Consider the following 20473-nt stretch of genomic DNA (forward strand, 5'->3'; position numbering starts at 1 on the left):
ATTTTGGAATGAAATGAAGGAAAAAGAACCCAAATCTTAAAAACATGAAGTGCTAAAGGAGACAGAAATTCCCACCTTTTGTTCGAAAGTGGAGTATAACTAATGTTGTCTTATAATAGAAGACAGAAATTAACACAAGTTCGTAATAAACCAAATAAAGTGGAAATGATAAAATGGAAAGTTAGATCTCAACTTGCCTCAGACATTCAAGAAGAAAAAAAAATGTAAAAGTAAATTTAAACCTGGCAGTGGTAGGTTCTTATTCCTGCCCCCCTCCAGGAACACTGTTTGAAAACCCCCAACGCCTCTTTGTTAGCTGGGTCCTGCAAACAGCGGAACGAAAGGCGGACGGTTTTCTGTTGCTGGGGCGGACGCGGGCCCGATCTGTCCGTCCTTGTAAGTTTCCCCCAAGGTTGGGACCTAGACGTGCGGCAAATTCATGTTCTCTGGCACCGTAGTGGTCGTCGCTGGCCCGAATTAGAAACCAACTGCGAATTCTTCGTGCCTCAGGTGAGGAGAAGGTGGTCGAGTCCCGGGAGCTCCTTTGGAGCCCACCCCACGCCTTTGGGGGAACTTCAGAGGTCGCCGGATTCGCCCTGGACAAAGAAAACACGCCCCCGCTCCCGCTTCCTCTCCTGAACACTCATTCGTCCTGAGCTCAGAAGTTTGGGAACAGTTTTCCCTCCTCCGAGTATAATTCTTAGGCAAAAGGAAGCATTCTTCCTTAACTTTAGAACCTCTTTCACTTTCTATGCCTTCGGCTCCCAGCCTCCAGGCTGGGTTTTTGGCCTTAGGAATTAAATTTTCAAATGGTTTTCGCCGGAGGGAAGGCTAAGTGAGTGCAATGGTGGTAACTGGTAGCACCGTTGAGCAAGTAACTTTGAAAGGTATCACTCACTCACCTTCCTGGTCCCACAGTGAAAAGGGTAACCTGGCCAGTTCCCTCGATTCAACGGCGTAAACTGAACCTTGCTGGCAAAGTTAAATGATTTACCTAGGGAAACCGCCGAGTTGGCTCTAGCGGTCCGGTTTCCCGACTCTCAGCTTCCTCCCTGTGACCAGAGGAAGCTTAAACTGTCCTAAATCATCAAGGGTGCTTGGTTCAGAGCTGACTGCAGGAGTGCTCTCAGTTATCTGGTAGGAGACAGGACTACCTAAAGAGATGGAACTCCCTAATTTAGAGCTTGCTTCTTTCCATTCTTAGGGAGGTATTCAGGAAACAGCCAAAGAGGAAAATTATCTCCATTTTGACCCATGTTAGTAGCCAGTTAGTGCATAGTAAAATCTTTAGGCTTTGTAATGGGACACAGTTGAGTAAATACTTAGAAATTGAATGCAAAAGAGTTCAATTAAATGAAACACCCCCTCCCCCAGTTTGTCCTACTTCCTTTTTCCAATGTGGTTTTGATTCTTGTATTGGAATTGATTCACATATTTATATCTGGACATATAGTGTAGATTGCTTAAATATTCCAGATTCCACTAGATAGGACTATACACTGCATGTCCCCTGTTATACTGTATTTCCAAATGGAGTAGGACCAAGCAATAGGATATTGGCTCTTTGCAGAAAAATAATCTAATTCATGAGTACAAATATATAGTCAATGTAATTAAACTACCATTCAATTACATGGATACAATAGAGCCAGTGGTCTCTGTTGTAGCATAGAGACTCAGATAAGATTTCAGGCTCGGGACAGAATGCTGGAGTTACAGTTCTAGGCTGATGGTTTTCTAGATACATGATCTTTTGGCAAATTACTTCCCTGTTTTCCTCATGTGTAAAAGAGAAATAGTAATACTATTCACCTCTAAAAGTTGTGGTAAGGATCGAATGAGTTTAGTAGTATTTAGTAAGTGCCTAGTAAATGGCAGTTTTTATTTTGAAAAATGTTAGAAACACTAGGTTAGAGGGTAGTTGGATTTACTTTGTATAAGCTTTCTGAGAAACACGAGGCATAATTAATAATTTGACTAATTCGTCACCAGTGAACATCCAAAATATTACTTCAAACACCTATATACAGTCCTTTTTTTCCCCTATATTTTTCCTTTGTCACATTTGCCACATCATTCTGTGGATTATGTTGTAGATAAAGTTGGCATTTCCTTAAGGTAACATTTTGCGGTATTGTATTTATATATGTATTATATGTATATATAATGTATATATGTATATACATATATGTATATATGTATTTATATATATTTATATATAATATAAATGTATTTCTTTTCTAGTCATTACATGTGATCAACTTTCCAACATTATTTTTCATTTCTATTGCAAAAAGAGGGGAAGGTATATTTAAGTAGGATATTTATGTTTCTTTTTTTTTTTTTTTGGTGGGGGAAGTATTTATGTTTCTTGAAGCATTTTGAGAATGTGGTTTTGGTACAGTCGGTCAGGCAGGTGAAATTTCCTAAAGTGAGTTTTGATAAAAATATTAATTCTGTAGAATCTAGAGTTTACCCATCCATCCATTTTTTTTTTTTTCCAAAAAACACTTATGAATCACCTAGTGTGCATCGGCTTTTGTGGATATAAAGATATGGGTCTTATTCTTAAGTAACTAATATTAATCTATAAAGAAGGAAGAAGAATGTTAATTTGGTATTTACTGTAGTAGTATTAAAAACGTTGCTTACAACCTAATATATAAAAAGCATAGTGTTTTCAAAAGGTTTTCTGTTAATGTATTTCATAAATACTTTTTCCTTTGAATTTGTAAGAGTTGCAGATTGCAGAATCAAAAGGAACACAAGTGAGAAAGTTAAGGAATGTATTAATTATTTATTTGCTTGTTTTGGGGTGGGCAGGGAACACACAAAGCATGCCAAAGTATGCTCAGTTGAGTATTTACAAAGTTATAATTGAAATTGGAACATGCTTCTCTGATAGAGGCCATGGTGAAATAATCTCGTTAGAGAATATTTATGACAAGTCAGCAAGATTTTCACAAACTGATTTTTACCTTCATTTCTTTTTGGATAAACATGCATATCTTTTTCCAGGGACAATTTTTAAAACAAAGTTAAAATGAAGATTTAACTTTAACTTTAAGCTTTAACATTATGAGAAAAACAAATAAATGAGTTTAAAATAAAAGACCACCTGAACCTGAAATAGGATATTCGTAATCCCTTCAATCATCCAGACAGCTTTTTTTGAACTTAAATTCAATTAATTAACATGTGGTGTATTATTAGTTTCAGAGGTAGAGTGCATTGATTCATCAGTTGTATATAACACCCACTGCTCATTACATCACCGGCCCTCTTTAGTGACCATCACTGTGTTATCCCATTCTCCCAGCACCTTCCAGACAGCTTTTTCAAATAAGTAGTTCTAATGCACTGAATCCATTCTTTAAAGTTAGGAAAGTATATTTAAGAAAAATGATGACTTAATAATCAATTTTTGTTTTCCTGGTCATTAAAACATTAATGGTCTTAGAGCTGATCAGGCCATATTAAAAAGTTATATAAAATTATGTATTTTAAAAATCCAACAATCACGATATTTTTAATTTTTTTTCTAGATTTGTTGACCTACAGAATGCTTCGGTACCCATGTTTTTGTAGAATCTATAAAGAATTTCTTTCATGCTGGTTGGAATCTGGCATATTTAATTTAGGTGTCTGGCCAAAAAAAATACATGATACAGCACAAAGAAATAATGAATATGAAGCCCAGGAACAAACAGATCAAACTGGAACTCATGAGAAACACAGATCTCAAGATAGAGATTTCGAAGCTATAGCTAAATTACATATTCCAGTAATGGTGGATGAAGTTGTTCGTTGTTTGGCACCACAAAAAGGCCAGGTAAGTTGATTAGTGTTATTTTTTTAACATTTTAAAAATTGAGATATTCACTTTTCTTAGTACTTACAATTTTAAAGTACAGTTAAGTGGTTTTTAGTATTTTCATGAGGTTGTATAGTCATCACCATCTAATTCAAGAGCATTTCATCACTCCAGTAGGGAATCCTATATCCATTAGTATTCACTCTGCATTGACCCCTTTCCCTTGCCCCTGATAACTATTAATCTTTTTTTTTTTGTCTGTTTGGAGTTGCCTAATCTGGACCTATCCTATAAATGGATTCATATTGTATGTGGCTTTTTGCATTCACTTTGTATTATTTAGCGTGTTTTCAAGATTCATCTAAGTTGTAGCATGTGTACTTCATTTCTTTTCTTCCCTGAACCATTGTGTTTATGGATATGCCTCATCCTTTTCATCTGATGGCATTTGTGTTTCCGCTTTTTGGCTACTGTGAATAATGCTGTAATGAACATTCATACACACATTTTTGTGTGGACATATGTTTTAACTTCTCTTGGGCATATACCTAGGAGTGAAATTGCTGGGTCATAAGGTAACTAGCTTACTTAGCTTTTTAAGGATCTGCCATAATGTTTTCCAGAATTTATTAGTTTTGTCAAATAGTAGTTTTAAAAGAACATGACATGGGTTGAGTGGTTTGGGTATGAAAAATGACTTCTAGCATAGATTTTTAATAATTTTGGTATCTTTTCAGGAATGAGACAAAAGTAAGGATCTGAATTCCTGCTCTTGTTGTTAGACTTTTCAACTACCTGGCTATTTGATTCAGAGTTCTCCAGAGAAACAGAACCAACAGGATATGTGTGTGTGTGTGTGTGTGTGTGTGTGTACACACATACGTGTATACACACACACACACACACACACACCCCTATGTGGAGGAGGAGAGATTGAACGATTGATTTTGAGGAATTGAATCTCAAAGAGAGTTGGTAAATCCAAAATGTGCACAGTAGGCTGGCAGGCTGGAGACCAGGTAAGAAGTGAAGTTTGGAGCCAAAAGTAGTCTGCTGGCAGAGTTCCTTCTTGTTCCAAGGAGGTCAGTCTTTGTTCTGTTAAGGCTTTTCATTAAGTGGATGGGGCCCACCTACATTATGGAGGGTAATCTGCTTTAGTCAGTATGTAATTCAAATTTTAATCTCATCTTAAAAAAAACAAAACTTCACAGAAACATCTACAATAATATTTGATGGAATATCTGGGCACTGGGGCCCAGCAAAGTTGACATATCCAGTTAACCACCATACTTGCCTTATTTATAGTGTTGCTGGTGGGATTATATAAAGTTTTAGATACAGAAATGCTTTAAACTCTGAAAGGAGATACAGAAATGTTAGGTGATATAATATCCAAAAAGACAAAGCTAGAAACTTTCTGGTAATTAAGCACATTTACAAAAGGAAAAAAATCATTATCATAGTAAATATTCATCAAATGTGTTTTTATAACTTAATACTGATACTTAGTGTACTGACTTCAGAAATACACTTCCTTATTTTAGAAGTACTGTTATTACCTAGATCAGTTACTTTCATTCTACAAGTCATACCTTACTTCTTTTCCAGGATACAGTGGCTTAGGAGTTAAGAGCAAAGATTTTATAATTGGACTGCCTAGGGTTGAAACGGTCATCTAACACACATGCATGTGCATACATACACACATACAGCTTTTAACTTTTTCTTGAAAATTCCTTATGTTGGTTCAGACAGTTTTCATGAACTAAGTTCTAAGCTACATGCATAAAATATGCTGAAATGGCTGGATGTTGCTCATATGAAAGCCATTATGATATGACTTAGGTTGCTTCATCACAAAAATATTCTTTTACCTTTTCTGTAGGCAGTATATATATAACAAGGTAACCCCAGTATTCTTAAATTAGGTTATGTGTATAAAACATCTATATGTATAAACCATCTATGTGTTTTATACGCATAAACAGCTCAATGCAGTCATATAGTAGGGACTCTAAATATACACAAAAATGTAAATAAAATACAAAATTGGATAAAACTTCTTGTTGAATATGACTTAAAATGAAATTCTATTCACTTTCTGTGAAGATTAATAATACATTGATAGCACTTAATACCCATACATAAATGTGAGTGTTAAAAAAATAGTACATGTAAATATATATATGATGTAATTGAGATATATATGAGAGGGAAGGTTCAATTAGTAAAAAAGTGGAGCTGAATTCAGTGGCTTGAACTTGACTTCTGGAGCCAGAAACTAAAGCTCATACAAATTTGCTGAATTCTAGTAGCAAAAACTAAATATTATTTTACACTAACCTTGAAGTAGAAAAAGAGCTAAACCAAACCAAACCAACCCTACAACATGTCCTATAAATCAGTATTGGATCTGCCTTGTTCTAAAACCCAGTGGAATAAAATTAGATGATTCTATAACTTGACCTATCCTGAAGTTTCATTTTGTTCAAGTTCCTGACAAATATAATATTGGTTTATTTTGACATTTCCATTGGTGTGATTTGAGTTGGGTTTTCTAGTAACTTTTTATAGAAAGTTTAATTTTATGAATGTTATTTCTGAAAACTTTCATGTGAGGGACATTTAGAGACAGTGTTATTTCTTACCTTTCCTGCTGTCTGGCAGACAGCTTTATTCACTATTCCCTTAATCTTCAAGTAATAAAAACTGGTGACAGTTCTTGGACAGGAAAGGTCTTGATTTCTTCCAGAACCCATTATTTGCTTCTTTTCTTCCTGAGCCTTTTCCCCAAAATTATTTTCCTTTGCAAACTATGAGTCATACACTCACTTGTATCAATCACCCGCTTAATTACTGTTTTTCATATCACCTTCAATGGTGAATTTACAAATGAAACTTTTGGTCATAACAAGACTTTTTAAGAAAATATCTATATGTAGTTTTCAGTGAGGCCTTGGTCATTTAATAGTTATTTCTTTTTTTATCATTTAAGAGTTGCATACCAAAAGAAAATAATTTTGGGAATTTCTTCTACATCATAGCCAGTTTACTATATATTAGTTCAATTTTGCAAATACATGAGAAAAATTTATAAATTTGGATTAAAAGAAAATTTAAAAATTTCTTATCTTCCTCTTCTTTGAGTGGTACGGAGAGAATGAAATAAATTATAACCCTTTCTCCTATCCCAGTTTTCATTATTTCATAATCTGGGTGAATAGCTTTTTGTTAGAATATTTATTATTCTAAAAAATTATTTTTGTCCCTGGAGATATTTTAATGTAGGCCACCTTTGTCAATTGCATGACCCTTCCTAGTTGAAGATGGTTGCTGGATATAGGAGACTTGGTATTCTTTGATTAGTACTGGTGCCAGTTTAGTTTGGTGCCTTGGGGTTTCTATAAGAGTGAGAAGTTATGAGAGAGATAATGGACATTCAAGAACTAGTACCAGTAGCTGTGTAATTATGGGCATGTATCTTATCATGACTGTGCCTCAGATTCTTCATCTGTAAAGTATGGAAATGTGTCCTGCTTCATGGTCACTGTGAGGAGTAGATGAGTTCACGTACATAAATTGCTTAGAATGATATCTTCCAAGTAGTATGAACTCAATAAACATTAGGTGTTGTAACATACAGGGATAGGATGGGTTGGACTTGGTTGCTAGATACAGTCAAATTCAGGAGAAAAATTCCAAGAGACAGCAAAGGTGGAAATGAAAGTTCAGGAAAGGTGAAACCAACATGTCTGGAATTGAGAAAGTCCTGTTTCCTTTGCACTCTGGAACTCTCCTCATCACCATCCTCAGGTCTTGAGTCAGGTTTCACTTTCTCAGGGAATTTTTTGCAAGCCTCCAGGTCTCCCATTACACATTCATTGAGTCATATACTTTTCTTTCAAAGCGTTAATAATTTATAAATATAACTTTTTATGAGATTGTTTGTTCAGTGGACATTTCTCCTAGTGGACTGTCCTCCATGAAGTTATGGACATGTTTTTCTTATTTTCCATTATATCTCCAGTGTCTAGCACAAGGCCTACAACATGGTGGGTTTGTAATGATTTTTAAGTGAATGAATAAAAGTCAGAGTTAACTGCAGGACAGATGTGAGACACAAATAAAAGGAGTGTCCTTTGGGTACTGAAGTCACTGAAGTCACTTCTTGGGCTCAAAGCTTTTATATGATTCCAACCTCAGTGTGGCAGGCCCAGTCTGATGAAATATTTGGAGAATCCTGGTGAAAGAACAGATAGGAGGACTGAGAAAATGAGCTGATATCTAAACTGATGCAAAATCAGTTATGATAAGTATCAGACTAAGGTTGTAAGGTTGTTTAATACATATTCAGAATAATTATCTTGTCTGTTTTGATACTCTGACTTTTAACATTAATTTCAATAATTACTAGATTTGCTGAAGTTATCATGGTACCAGATATGGTAATTTTCTTTATAAAAAAATCAATTATCCTCTGCATAATGGATTTTTCTTAAGATCAGTAACAATATTTTACTTGAAAATCTTTATAATCTTTAATGTAAACATCAGAGAGAAAATTCTGTGACTATACATTTTGCCTTTTTAAATATTGAAGGCTGATTGACCACAGAGATTGAGTTTAATTTATTTTGTTTGACCTCAAATTATTGAAAAAATTAAGAACTTTTCTAAGAGACAGGATCAATGCCATAGCTTGCAGGTAGATGCCTTTTTTTTTTTTTTTTTTTAAAGGAAGAACTATTAAGATTTCAGATGGAATGGACTGTGTAAGATACAGTATTTCCTCTCCTTTATTTTCTGTTAAAAATACAGGTATCTTTGAAGTAAACTTTTATCTTACATTGCATTTTACCATTGTTTATTTGAAAAAAAATGTTTCTGTCTTTAAAAATCATGTAGGTAATATAAGTGACCTCTGTATCAAAATACCATCTGCAGTTTGATATTTTAGTGTTATATTGGTAAATATTTAATACCTGGTCTGAGAGTCAGGGTAGGGTATAGATTAAAAAAAAGAAACAACAAAACCTTGATGTATTTTCTTTTGTAGATTTTCATGATATACATGTTCCTATTATGGCCCATTTCAAGCTACCAACCTAATGTCACTGAATGTAGTGTTAGAGAAAAATAAGAATAATTGGTGCTCTCCATCTGGCATGGATAATGCCAGATATTACTCTCATGATGCCATGAGATATATGTGAATTATATAATGACACAAAATTTTGCTTAGAATTCTGAAAATTGTTATAGTCTGTAGAGTTTTCCCTTAATTCATTTGATGTTCCCTAGTTAAGACCTGTGTTTGATGTTTCTCTGTTCTAGAAAGTACCATGGTATAGCCATAGGATATTGTCTTTCATGCATTTTTTTAACAGAATTCTTTTTCTCTCTCTCTAATAAACAATCCATCCCAAATATAAAACAGATAAAAACAGCATTGTATAGTATAAATTTGTTTATATAACTTACTTTTTACAAAGTCAGTTATGGAACAGAGGCATTTTGTTGAATGCAAAACTTTGAAATCAACATCAGTGGTTTTTTTTTTTTTTTTTTTTGCATAATTTGGATTCATACAGGTAAATTATAAAATGTAGTAGTTTTTTAAAAACGGTCTTTCCGGTGCGCCTGGGTGACTCAGTGGGTTAAAGCCTCTGCCTTCAGCTCAGGTCATGATCACAGGGTCCTGGGATCGAGCCCCGCATTGGGCTCTCTGCTGGGCAGGGATCCTGCTTTGCTTCCTCTCTCTCTGCTTGACTCTCTGCCTACTTGTGACCTCTATCTGTCAAATAAATAAATAAAATCTTTTTAAAAAATAAACAAATAAAATGGTCTTCCTGAAATCTCAGCTTAATTTTTAATTAAATTGAGGTAGTAAGAGAATTTTAATTAGAGTATGGAAGACATTTTATGTTGATAAATATGTTAATTAAAGGTTTAATACAGTAAGACATATCATAACAGTTACAAATATTTATGCATCTAGTGTCAGGCCATCAAAATATAAAAGCAACAACTGACAGAATTAAAAGGAAACATTGTGTCATAATAATAGCTAGAGATTTAATACCACACTCAATAGTCTCTAGAATAATCAGAAAACTATTAGTAAGGAAATAGAGGCCTTAACCCAAAAAAATCAACTAACTCTAACATATATGCAGAACACTCTAACGATAGCTTATACATCTGTCTGAAGTGCATGTGGGGCATTTTTTTTATTATTATGTTTAGTTAGCCACTATATAGTACATCATTAGTTTTTGATTTAATGTTCAGTGATTCATTAGTTACATATAACACCCAGTGCACATCACAACATGTGCTCTCCTTAATACCCATCACCTTGTATTCCTGTGTGGGACATTTTTTTAAGGTAATCATATGGTAACTGGAAAACTCATGAATTTGCGCAAATTAAACATCATACTCCTAAACAACCTACGGATCGAAGAAGTCACAAGGGAAATTAGGAAATACTTAGGAATGACAAAAAAATATAACATACTAAAACTTATGGGACAACATAACAAAACTTATACAAAATCCGTGCAAAGGGAGAATTTATAGCTATAATTGCTTACATTGAAAAACAAGAGAGATGTCAAATCTTTTATAATGTATATAAATGCATTTTGTAATGTGTATAAACTTTGAATTACTGTGTTGTCACCCAAAAGTAATATAATGTATGTCAACAACTATACTTCAATTAAAATTGCACATCAACAGCCCAAGTTTATAATGTAAAAAACTAGAGAAAGAAGAACAAGCTAAACCCAAAAATCGCCCAGGGAAAGACAGAAAAACAATAGAGAAAATTAATGAAGGCAAATTGAAGAGATCAACAAAATTGATAGTCTTAGCTAGATAGACTAATAAAAAGGAGAGATGGCCTAAATTACAAGATTGAAAAATGGAGGGTACCTGGGTGGCTGAGTTGGTTAAGCATCTGCCTTCAGCTCAGGTCATGATCCCAGGGTGCTGGGATCGAGCCCCTTATCAGGCTCCCTGCTTCATGGAGAACCTGCTTCTCTCTCTGCCTGTCACTTCCCCTGCTTGTGCTGTTTCTCTGTCTCTGTCAAGTGAATGAATAAAATCTTAAAAAAAAGAAAAAATGGGGACATTACTACCAATTCTGCAGAAATAGAATTATATATGAATACTTTGAACAGTTGTATGTCAACAATTTGGATAACCTAGATGAACTAGACAAATTACTAGCTATACAAAACCTACCAAGACTTAATCATGAAGAAATAAAAAAAATCTGAATAGACCTATAACTAGTAAGGAGATTAAATCAGTAATAATAATAAAAAAAAATCTACTGACAAAGAACCCTTGACCTCATGCCTTCACTGGTAAATTCTACCAAATATTTAAAGAATAATTAATTTCAATTCTTCTTACCCTAAGAAAATTGAAAAGGCAAGAATGCTTCCTAACTCATTCTGTGAGGCCAGAATTACCTTGGTACCAGGGGACACTACAAGAAAACTATAGGCCAATATCCCTTATAAAACTTGACACAAAAATCCTCAACAAAATACTACAAAACAGAACTCAGTAGCATATTAAAAGGACTATGTGTGATGACCAAGTGGGATTTATTCCAGGAATCCAAGGATGGTTCAACATCCTTGATTGATTTAATCTGTAATACCAGCATCTGTAATACCAACAGAATGAAATATATATATATAAAACATATGAAAAAAAGCATATATGAAGAAAAAAAATACATGATCATCCCAACTGATGCAAGAAAAGCATTTTGACAAAATTCAGCATCCTTCAATGATAAAACACAACAAACAAGGAATAGAAGGAAACTATCTCAACTTAATAAAAGTCATATGAAAAACTCACAGAAACATCATACTCAGTGATGAAAGACTGAAAGTGTTTCCTCTAGGATCAGGAAGAAGGCAAGGAAGTCTGCTTTCACCCCTTTCTATTCAAGATAGTACTAGAAGTTCTAGCTAGAGTAGTTAGTCAAGAAAAAGAAAAGTCATCCCAATTAGAAAGAGGATGTAAAATTATCTCTGTTGCAGATGATGTGATCTTATATGTAAAAACCTTATGGATTTCACAAAAAACAAACAAGCAGAAATCCCTCCAAAAGCCAAACGGTTAGAACAAATAAATGAATTCAGTAAAGTAGCAGGATACAAAGTCGATGCTCAAGAATCACCATACATGAACAACCAACCATCTGAAAAGGAAATTTTTTTAAAAAGTTACATTTACAATAGCATCAGAAAGAATAAAGTGCTTAGGAAATTAATTTCACTAAGGAAATAAAAGACTTGTACAATGAAAACTGTAAAATATTGCTGGAAGAAATTTAAAGATGACATAAAAAATGAAACACATGCTGTATTCATGGCTTAGAACACCTAATATTATTAATGTTAGTACTACACAAAGCAACCTACAAATTCAGTGCATTCCATGTTAAAATCCCGATGATGTTTTTGAAGAAATAGAAAAACCCACCCTAAAATTTAGATGGAATCTTAAGGGACCCTAAAGGGTCAAAATAATTTTTAAAAAGATAAACCCGGAGGATTCATATTTTTTTATTTCAAAATTACTATAAATCTATAGTAAAACCATGGTAGTAGCATACGGTCAGGAATATAAACAAATGGAATAGACCATAGAGCCTGGACATAAACCTTTACATATATGAGCAAATGATTTTTGACAAGGATACCAAGACCATTCAATAGGGAAAGGACAGTCTTTTCAAAGAATGGCATGGGGAAAACTGGATATCCATATGCAAAAGACTGAAGTAAGACCCTTACCTATCACCATATACAGAAATTAAATCAAAATGGCCCAAAGACCTAAGTATAACACCTAAAACTATAAAACTCTTAGAAAAAAACACAAGACAAAATTTTATGACATTAGATTTGGCTATGATTTCTTGAATATAACACCAAAGGCACAGGTAGCAAAAGAAAAAGGTAAATTATACTTTATGAAAATTAAAAAAAATAAATTGTGCATCAAAAGACACTATCCACAGAGTAAAAAGGCAACTTACAGAATGGGAGACAATATCTGTAAATCATATATCTGATAAGGGTTTCATATTCATAATATATAGAGAACTTGTAAAACTCAACACCAAAAAATAACCCAATTCAAAATGGACTTGAATAGACTTTTCTTTAAAGAAGATATATGAATGAAATATTCTTGATAGTACTAATTATTATGGTAATGCAAATCAAAACACAGTGTGGTACAACTTCATACCCATTAGGATGGTTACTATCAAAAAACCTAGAAAACAAGTGTTGCTAAAGACGTAGAGAAATTGGAATCTTGTGTGCTATTGGTGGGACTGGTAGATGGTAGAGCTGATGTGGAAAACGAAAAGGTGGTTCCTCTACTTACCATATGATTCAGCAACTCCATTCATGAGTATATACTAAGAGAATTAAAGGAATGGTCTCTTAGCAGTATTTATACACACCTGTTTATAGCAGCATTATTCACAATAGCTAAAATGTGAAATTAACTAAAGTGTTCCCTGGATGCTAAATAAGCAAAATGTGGCATATTTAGACAAGGGAGTATTGTGTAGCCTTAAAAAAGGAGAAAATTCAGCATGGATGAGTCTTGAAGACATTTTGCTAAGTGAAATAAGCCAGTCATAAGAAGACTTACATGATTCTGCTTACATGAGGTATTTAGTGTAGTCAAAATTATAGAGACTAAAAGTAGAATGGTGGTGGCCAAGGGATGGGAAGAGTAGGGGGACAAGGAGTTACTGTTCACTTGGTATAGAGTTTCAGTTTAACAAGATGAAATGAGTTACGTAGATGGATATGGTGATGGTTGAACAACATTATGAATGTATTTAATTCCTACTGTTGAAAGGTATACTTAAAAGTGGTTAAAAGGTAAGTTTTTTTCTTAGGTGTATTTTAGCAGAATTTTAAGGCAAATTTTCTTTTTGAAGAAAGCGTAATTACATTACTTGATGGTTTCTATGATAAGATTGTTTTATAATTATATGAAGCTTTCAAGTAAAATGAATATTGTTGCTTTTTTATTTTTCTTTTGCAGATTTTATACTTGTAGATATTTTTCTATGTATACTTGTAAAGTATGTCTTTAATATATATTTAAAAATCCCGTTAGTATTGGATTTCATGATTAGCTTTGTGTGTATTATATGTAATATTTTATTACTGATATTTATTTTGTTACCTTTTACTTGGGCTATTAAGCATTTGTAGATTGCTACATTACCTGGTGATGTGATGAACATTTTACATACTGTTGTTAAAGTGTTTAAAATCTTATAGGAAGTTAACAGTATTAAACACAAAACAGACAATTGAGTTCTAGTCTTTGATCATATATTAAAAATTTTTATCCAGTATTTTTAATAAAATTTACAGTTTTTGAAAATGCTAATGTGTATTAGTAAATCCCATCTTCTCAGAGTGTCAAGTTTAGAATTTCCTCTTAAAATTTTGGGGTAGAGCATATGGGAATATGGAACACCCTGGTAAATTTGATGTATTTTCTTTAATGGGTATGTTTCTAGTAAATGTTAATTTATAAAATGTTTGATCATATCTTTGTTATAAAAAATGTGGAGAATTGATGCAGAAAGGAGTTCTCTGGCTACTTTTAAGAATTTTGCTATGTATGTATATATATAAGCAAATAAAGTTTTTCTAGCTAAATGAGCTACTCAGTCTTACCTAAAATGTTATTTTCCTTAACAATTACTTTAAAGTTTTTAATAAAAATTCCTCACTTAAAACTAAAAGGAAAGTAACTTGTTTATGCTTATTTTTGCATAATGATATGATAGTATTGAAAATATTTATTTTACATATATGTATTTTTATAACTGTTTATGTAAATAAATGTATATAATTATATTTAATTTTCATATTGAAATCTTTAACAAGTACGTGTGTTTCTTGAATGTATATATACCCTTCCCAGTAATTTGAACATCCATGAGAATATTCTTGCTTTTGTATAAGTGAATTAGTGCATTTTTATCAGTGAATATAATTTTTGTATTAGAGTTTAGAAGCAAATTATAAATACAGGGTATGGGATAAATAAGGCAATAACTTACTTGATTGCTTTGCCTATCCAATGACTTTAAAAAATTGTCTTCTTATAATTTGGTCTTTTTTATAGTCCAGAAGCTGAATCTTTATTACATTGTTACCACTAAAATATATTTAAAATTTTCTCATTTTAAGTTCAACTTAAAAGGTAATCAAAAAGTACAGTTTTAAAAATTGCTGGTCCAGAGGCTTCTGGGTGGCTGAGTCTGTTAAGCGTCTGTCTTCAGCTCAGGTCGTGATCCCAGGCCTTTGCTCAGTGGGAAGCCTGCTTCTCCCTCTCCCTCTCTGCCAGCTTGTGCTCTCTCTCTCTCTGTATCAAATAAATAAATAAAATCTTAGAAAAAAATAAAAGTCACTGGTCCAAATATAACCCCCCAATACATGTGTTTCTGTGGTTATAAAAAATGATATTCTTCTATGTCAGAAGTCAGATATATGTAGTGATTTTTGAAATTTATTTAAGAACCATTCTTCAAGTTCAGTAAATTAGAGAACCAGGAAGAAAGCAGAGGTCCATTCTAGAAGGGAAGCTCAAAGAAAACGGAGGAGAAACAAGTGATATTTTTTGGTTCACAAAGCACATTCTCATGAGTCATCCAGGGTGCTGGTTACTTTCTATTTAGGTCAGTCAGCACTACTCCTTAATCAGTAGTCTAATCATAGTTATCCCAAGAGGTTAGGTCCAGTGGTTCTTTTCTTTCCTATTGTTTTCCTAAGTCCCATATTATTTTTGTTAAAGAGTGATAGGAAGTATACACTGACCTTGTAAGTTCTCTTAACATTTTACTTTTCTTTCACTACTTTCTCCTCATATAAAAACTACTGAGCTGTAAGTTGCATACTTAACATGTTATTTTATAATAAACCAAGTTTCAAAACTTTATGATGGCTCATCTCTTTGTAATGTTCTGTGAACCCTCTCTTTCTTCTTTTTTGGGGGTGCTAGTTTTTGTTTCCCTTGGGTGAAACGATTAGCATTTATGAGGAGGTAATGTGCATTTAAAGGTTTTACTTACTTTGATGAATGTTGTTTTGGAAAGTGTTTATGTGTATTTTTTATAGTTATTTTTTTCCCTCTTGTTCTGTGTAAACTTTTTACTTGTTTGTATGAGGTGTTATTATGTCCCATTTCTTGCCAACTTAAGCATATATTTTATCCTTGTCATATTCATTTGCTCTGAGTGGTATACAGTATTTTTCTGTATTTATCATTAAGTTTCTGGATAAAACCTGACTTTTTGTTTTGTTGTATATATATATATATCCTTTCTGGGAAGCAAAAGAAATTAACTCTGGATATATTGAATATATTCATAAAAATGGAGGGTTTCCACATGAGGCCAATGTTTGCTGGGGGGAGTATTAATAATAATAACAAAGTTGTATAAGATTTTATTATTGGCACAGCGCTTTCATATATTATTGTCTGTGCTCTTTAGTTCTGATCTCAGTAGTCTTTTGTACAAACTATCATCTTAAATGTAGAAAGTAGGTAAGAAAATATTTCCAGTACTTCTGTTTTACTGGAACCATGTAGTAATAAAGGATATTGGTTGGATTTGGGTGCTCCTAGCTAATGATCATATTCTGCAGTGTGCTTTTTACCTCCACCATTAGTGTTAGTTCTTAGGTATCTAGTGGTTAGCCTATAAGACTTTTAGGACCTGTATTAGGTCCCTTAATCAAAGACGTCAGCCAATTTGGCCTGATATCCAAGCTGGATATTAGTCTCCCGAGCACACTATGGACTATGTTAGTATCAGTTATTTAGAGCATATTATGCTGCTTTTGCCATCATAGCACTCTGCACAGGAGTCCTGACCCGTCTCAATGGTCAGCTCTTTGGGGTTTTCAGAGATTGTTCCAAGACTGACCTTTCATTCTGGCAAGAAAACTGTATATTGAATGACAGGAGATAGAGATAATATTGCTCTAAGAAAGGTATACGATAAATTGACTAGAGCTTATTAAATGACTGAGGCTTAGAAATGAAGGTAAAGGGAAAAGGGTAGGGTCCAGGGAAGGAAACAGAGGATAATTTGAAGGAACAGTGTTAATACTGAAAACGGAAACAAACTTCATGAATTTCCAGCTTTATGTTTACACTTCTTTCTCAGACACCTTACTACCCTAGGCTTCTTTATTTTTGATTTTATTCGACCTTTGTAGCAGAAACCGTGAAAGAATTAAATTCAGTCTCCCCACACCTTTTTTTTTTTTCTTTTAAGATTTTATTTGAGAGAGAGCGCACGCATGAGCTCATGAGTGGTGGGGGTTTAGGGGGGTGTTAGGGGGAGGGAGAAGCATGTTCTCCGCTGAGCAGGCTGGTTTGGAGGAGGAGCAGATCCCAGGACACCAGGATTATGACCTAAGCTGAAGGCAGACCCTTAACCCACTGAACCACCTGGGCACCCTCCCCACCCCTTTTTTAAAATGACCTTCATAATGGGCCTATGAAGACTAACTTTTCCACTATGTAGGATATCATCACTAAGGTACTTTTTTTTTTTTGAACCATACTTGTGAAACCAACATTTTTTAATGGAACATCTTTCTCCACATCCTCACCAAACCCTGTTGTTTTGACTTGTGTGAGCCATTCTGACTTGTGTGATGTTCTATCTCATTGTAGTTTTGACTTGTATTTCCATGATGATCAGTGATATTGAACTTCTTCATGTGTCTGTTGGCCATCTGCATGTCTTCTTTGGAAAAATGTCTATTCGTGTCTTCTGCCCATTTATTAACTGGATTTTTTTTTTGAGGTGTGTGAATTTTATACATTCTTTATATATTTTGGATACTAACCCTTTATTCGATATGTCATTTGCAAATATCTTCTCCCATTCCTTAGGTTGTCTTTTAGTTTTGATTATTTTCTTTGCTTTGCAGAAGTCTTTTACTTTGGTGAAGTCTCAGTAGTTTATTTTTGCTTTTTTTCCCCTTGCCTCAGGAAGCATAACTAGTAAGAAGTTGCTATGGCCTGTGTTCTTCTCTAGGATTTTAATGGTTACCTGTTTCACATTTAGGTCTTCCATCGATTTTGAATTTATTTTTGTGTATGTTGTAAGAAAGTGGTCCAGTTTCATTCTTTGTTTGTAAATAGATGTGTAGAAGCATGTGGGAGTAGACCTATCCTTACCTGAATGACACTATATGTTGTATAATGCATGTTTCAAGTAACAACAACAACCAAAATACCTTGATTTTGCTTCAGTTTAAAATTAACAAAATATCAAATCATTTTAATGAACACAAAACCAATTTTCTTGCTAAGGACTTAATTCTTGCTCAGGACTTAATTAATCTTGCTAAGGACTACTTTAGAACTTAAATACAAAATAAGATTTTTAGAAGTAAGAATAGAGATACCTTTGAGAAAGAAATGTGTAATTTTTTTTTGTGTTAGTGTTTATTTTTGTAATGTTAGTAATAGAAACTGCCCTGATTTTTCTAAAGTTATATTTTTTTCCGTGAAAAAGCCTTTAGCTTAGAGGCATGATTCATAACATACGAAACAACAAAAAAATTATTTCAGGACTTAATCAAATTAAGTATTAGAAATTCTTTGAGAACCTTATATCAGAGACATTTAATCTGTTCTGCTTAAGGTGACTCTATGCCTTCTGAAAGCTATGGGTGAGAAGCAGTGTTAGTGTCAGATTCTTCAGTTTCTGTAAAACCTCCTACATGTAGATTGACACCATTGGGGTTTGATTATGCTGAATGTATTATTTCTGAACTTTTTTGCAATTGGTTTCCATCTAAAACTAACATTTTTTAATTTGTTCATTTTATTTTCTGTGTGTTCTGTTCAGAATTTTTCATTGCGTCTAACCTATCTAACTTGACACATTGGTTTTATAATTACATATGGAAAAAAAGTCCAAAAACTAATTGTTTTTATAAATGATTAATGAATGACTTTTGCCAGAAATATAGTTTTTGAAGATTTAACCATAAAAATCAGAATGTTCTTGTTTGTAGCTAATCAATAAATATATTTTGACTACCTGCTGGCTATGTCTTAGTCCATTTGGATTGCTATAACAAAACCCAACAGATTGGGTGCTTTATAAACAACATAAATTTATTTCTCACAGTTCTGGTGGTTCTAAGTCCAAGATCATAGTACCAGCATGGTGGGGCAAAGAATCTCTTCCTGGCTCATAGCTGGCACATTGATGTGTCCTCACATGGTGGAACGGGCTAGCCATCTCACTGGAGATTCTTTTATAGGGCACTAATCCCATTTATGAGGGCTCCATCCTCATGGTTTAAGCACCTCCCAAAGGAGCCTACCTCCTAATACCATCATCTTAAGGTGTTAGGATTTCAACATAAGAATTTTCAGTAGACACACACATTCAGAGCATGGCAAAGTACATGTTTTTCTTCCATTTGAGGAAGCAAGAATATAATCTGGTACCCACCAAATATAGTTTACAGTTTCCTGTCGAAGGTAAGGGAGAGTCAGCCTAGATTTCATGATGGGAAACTGTTACTAATATTGTTAACAAAATGAATATTAAATGATAGATCAAAGTTAATCCAGTTTATAGATACTCATTTTGCTGAAATAGAAGCAAACTCTAATTGAGTTAATAATACATAATTGTATCTATAAAGCAGGAGATTTTATGATATGCAGAGGCAGGTATTCATTTGCATTGTGATATGAAAAGTAGATATTAATTTACATTTTAAATAGTATTCAATACTGCATTTCTCTCTAGTTCATTATGTCAGTTTAGGAGGTTAACCACAGTGTTCAACAGGTCTCTGACCCTTTTCACTGTACTTCTGTGATAATGGGAGAACAAGAATTAACTATTTAAATGAGAAAACAGTAAACTATTGCTAACAGTTATGTTTGATTTTGAATGAGTGATTGCATATTCAGTTACCACTTTGCGTACTATAACTGTTTTTGTTCACTCATTCTGTTTTGTGTTGATTTTGAGTAAAAGTCTTCTAAAATCTTGTGTTTGCAAAATGTAAACTTAACTTAGGATATATATATCTAAATTAAACTTTTCTTAATTGACTTAAGGTAGTAATTTTGAATACCTGTTCTTTTTCTGTTTTGTTTAACAGTAATATTCTTAGTGGCTTAATTTGTCCCTTACCTAAATCCCTACATGGCTATGTATTTCTAGATTTTTTTTTTTTAAATCTTTTCTGCTGGTGCTCATTTCCTTGTATGCAGACTTACAACAAGGTCTTCTCCAGTAACTTTCCCCCATAGAGTTAATCTGAGCAAATTGGGGAGCTTCTAGGTAAAGTAGACAGAACATTTACTGAGTCAAAAAACCTTGGATACTCATTTCTCAGATAACCATATGACTGACTTCCTTACTTCTGGTCTTTATTTAAATGACACCTTTTCAGAGATTCCTTCCCTGGTCACTCTATCTAAAATTTCAAATACCAGTCCCCAGTATTTGATATCCCCTTTCCTTGCCTTTTTTTTTTTGGCCATTTTCCTCAGCATTATCACTAACATGGCATATATTTAATTTTC

At 33.5% G+C, this 20473-nt stretch overlaps 1 protein-coding gene across 3 annotated transcripts in view; it reads left to right on the forward strand.

Moving 5' to 3' along the window:
- The window catches only part of METTL15 (methyltransferase like 15), a 190157-nt gene that overhangs the window by 1760 nt on the left and 167924 nt on the right, over positions 1-20473 (forward strand). For 2 of the 3 annotated variants that reach the window (XM_044258999.1, XM_044259001.1), the window contains exons 1-2: positions 382-510; positions 3546-3832. In XM_044258999.1, coding sequence (XP_044114934.1) covers positions 3563-3832 — 270 coding nt within the window. In that variant the 5' untranslated portion in view covers positions 382-510; positions 3546-3562. Of the gene's footprint in view, positions 1-381; positions 511-3545; positions 3833-20473 lie in introns of those variants that run through there. The other variant, XM_044259000.1, reaches the window with a different exon arrangement.

Source organism: Neovison vison, chromosome 7 (genome assembly GCF_020171115.1).
Source record: "Neovison vison isolate M4711 chromosome 7, ASM_NN_V1, whole genome shotgun sequence".
Lineage (NCBI taxonomy): Eukaryota > Metazoa > Chordata > Mammalia > Carnivora > Mustelidae > Neogale > Neogale vison.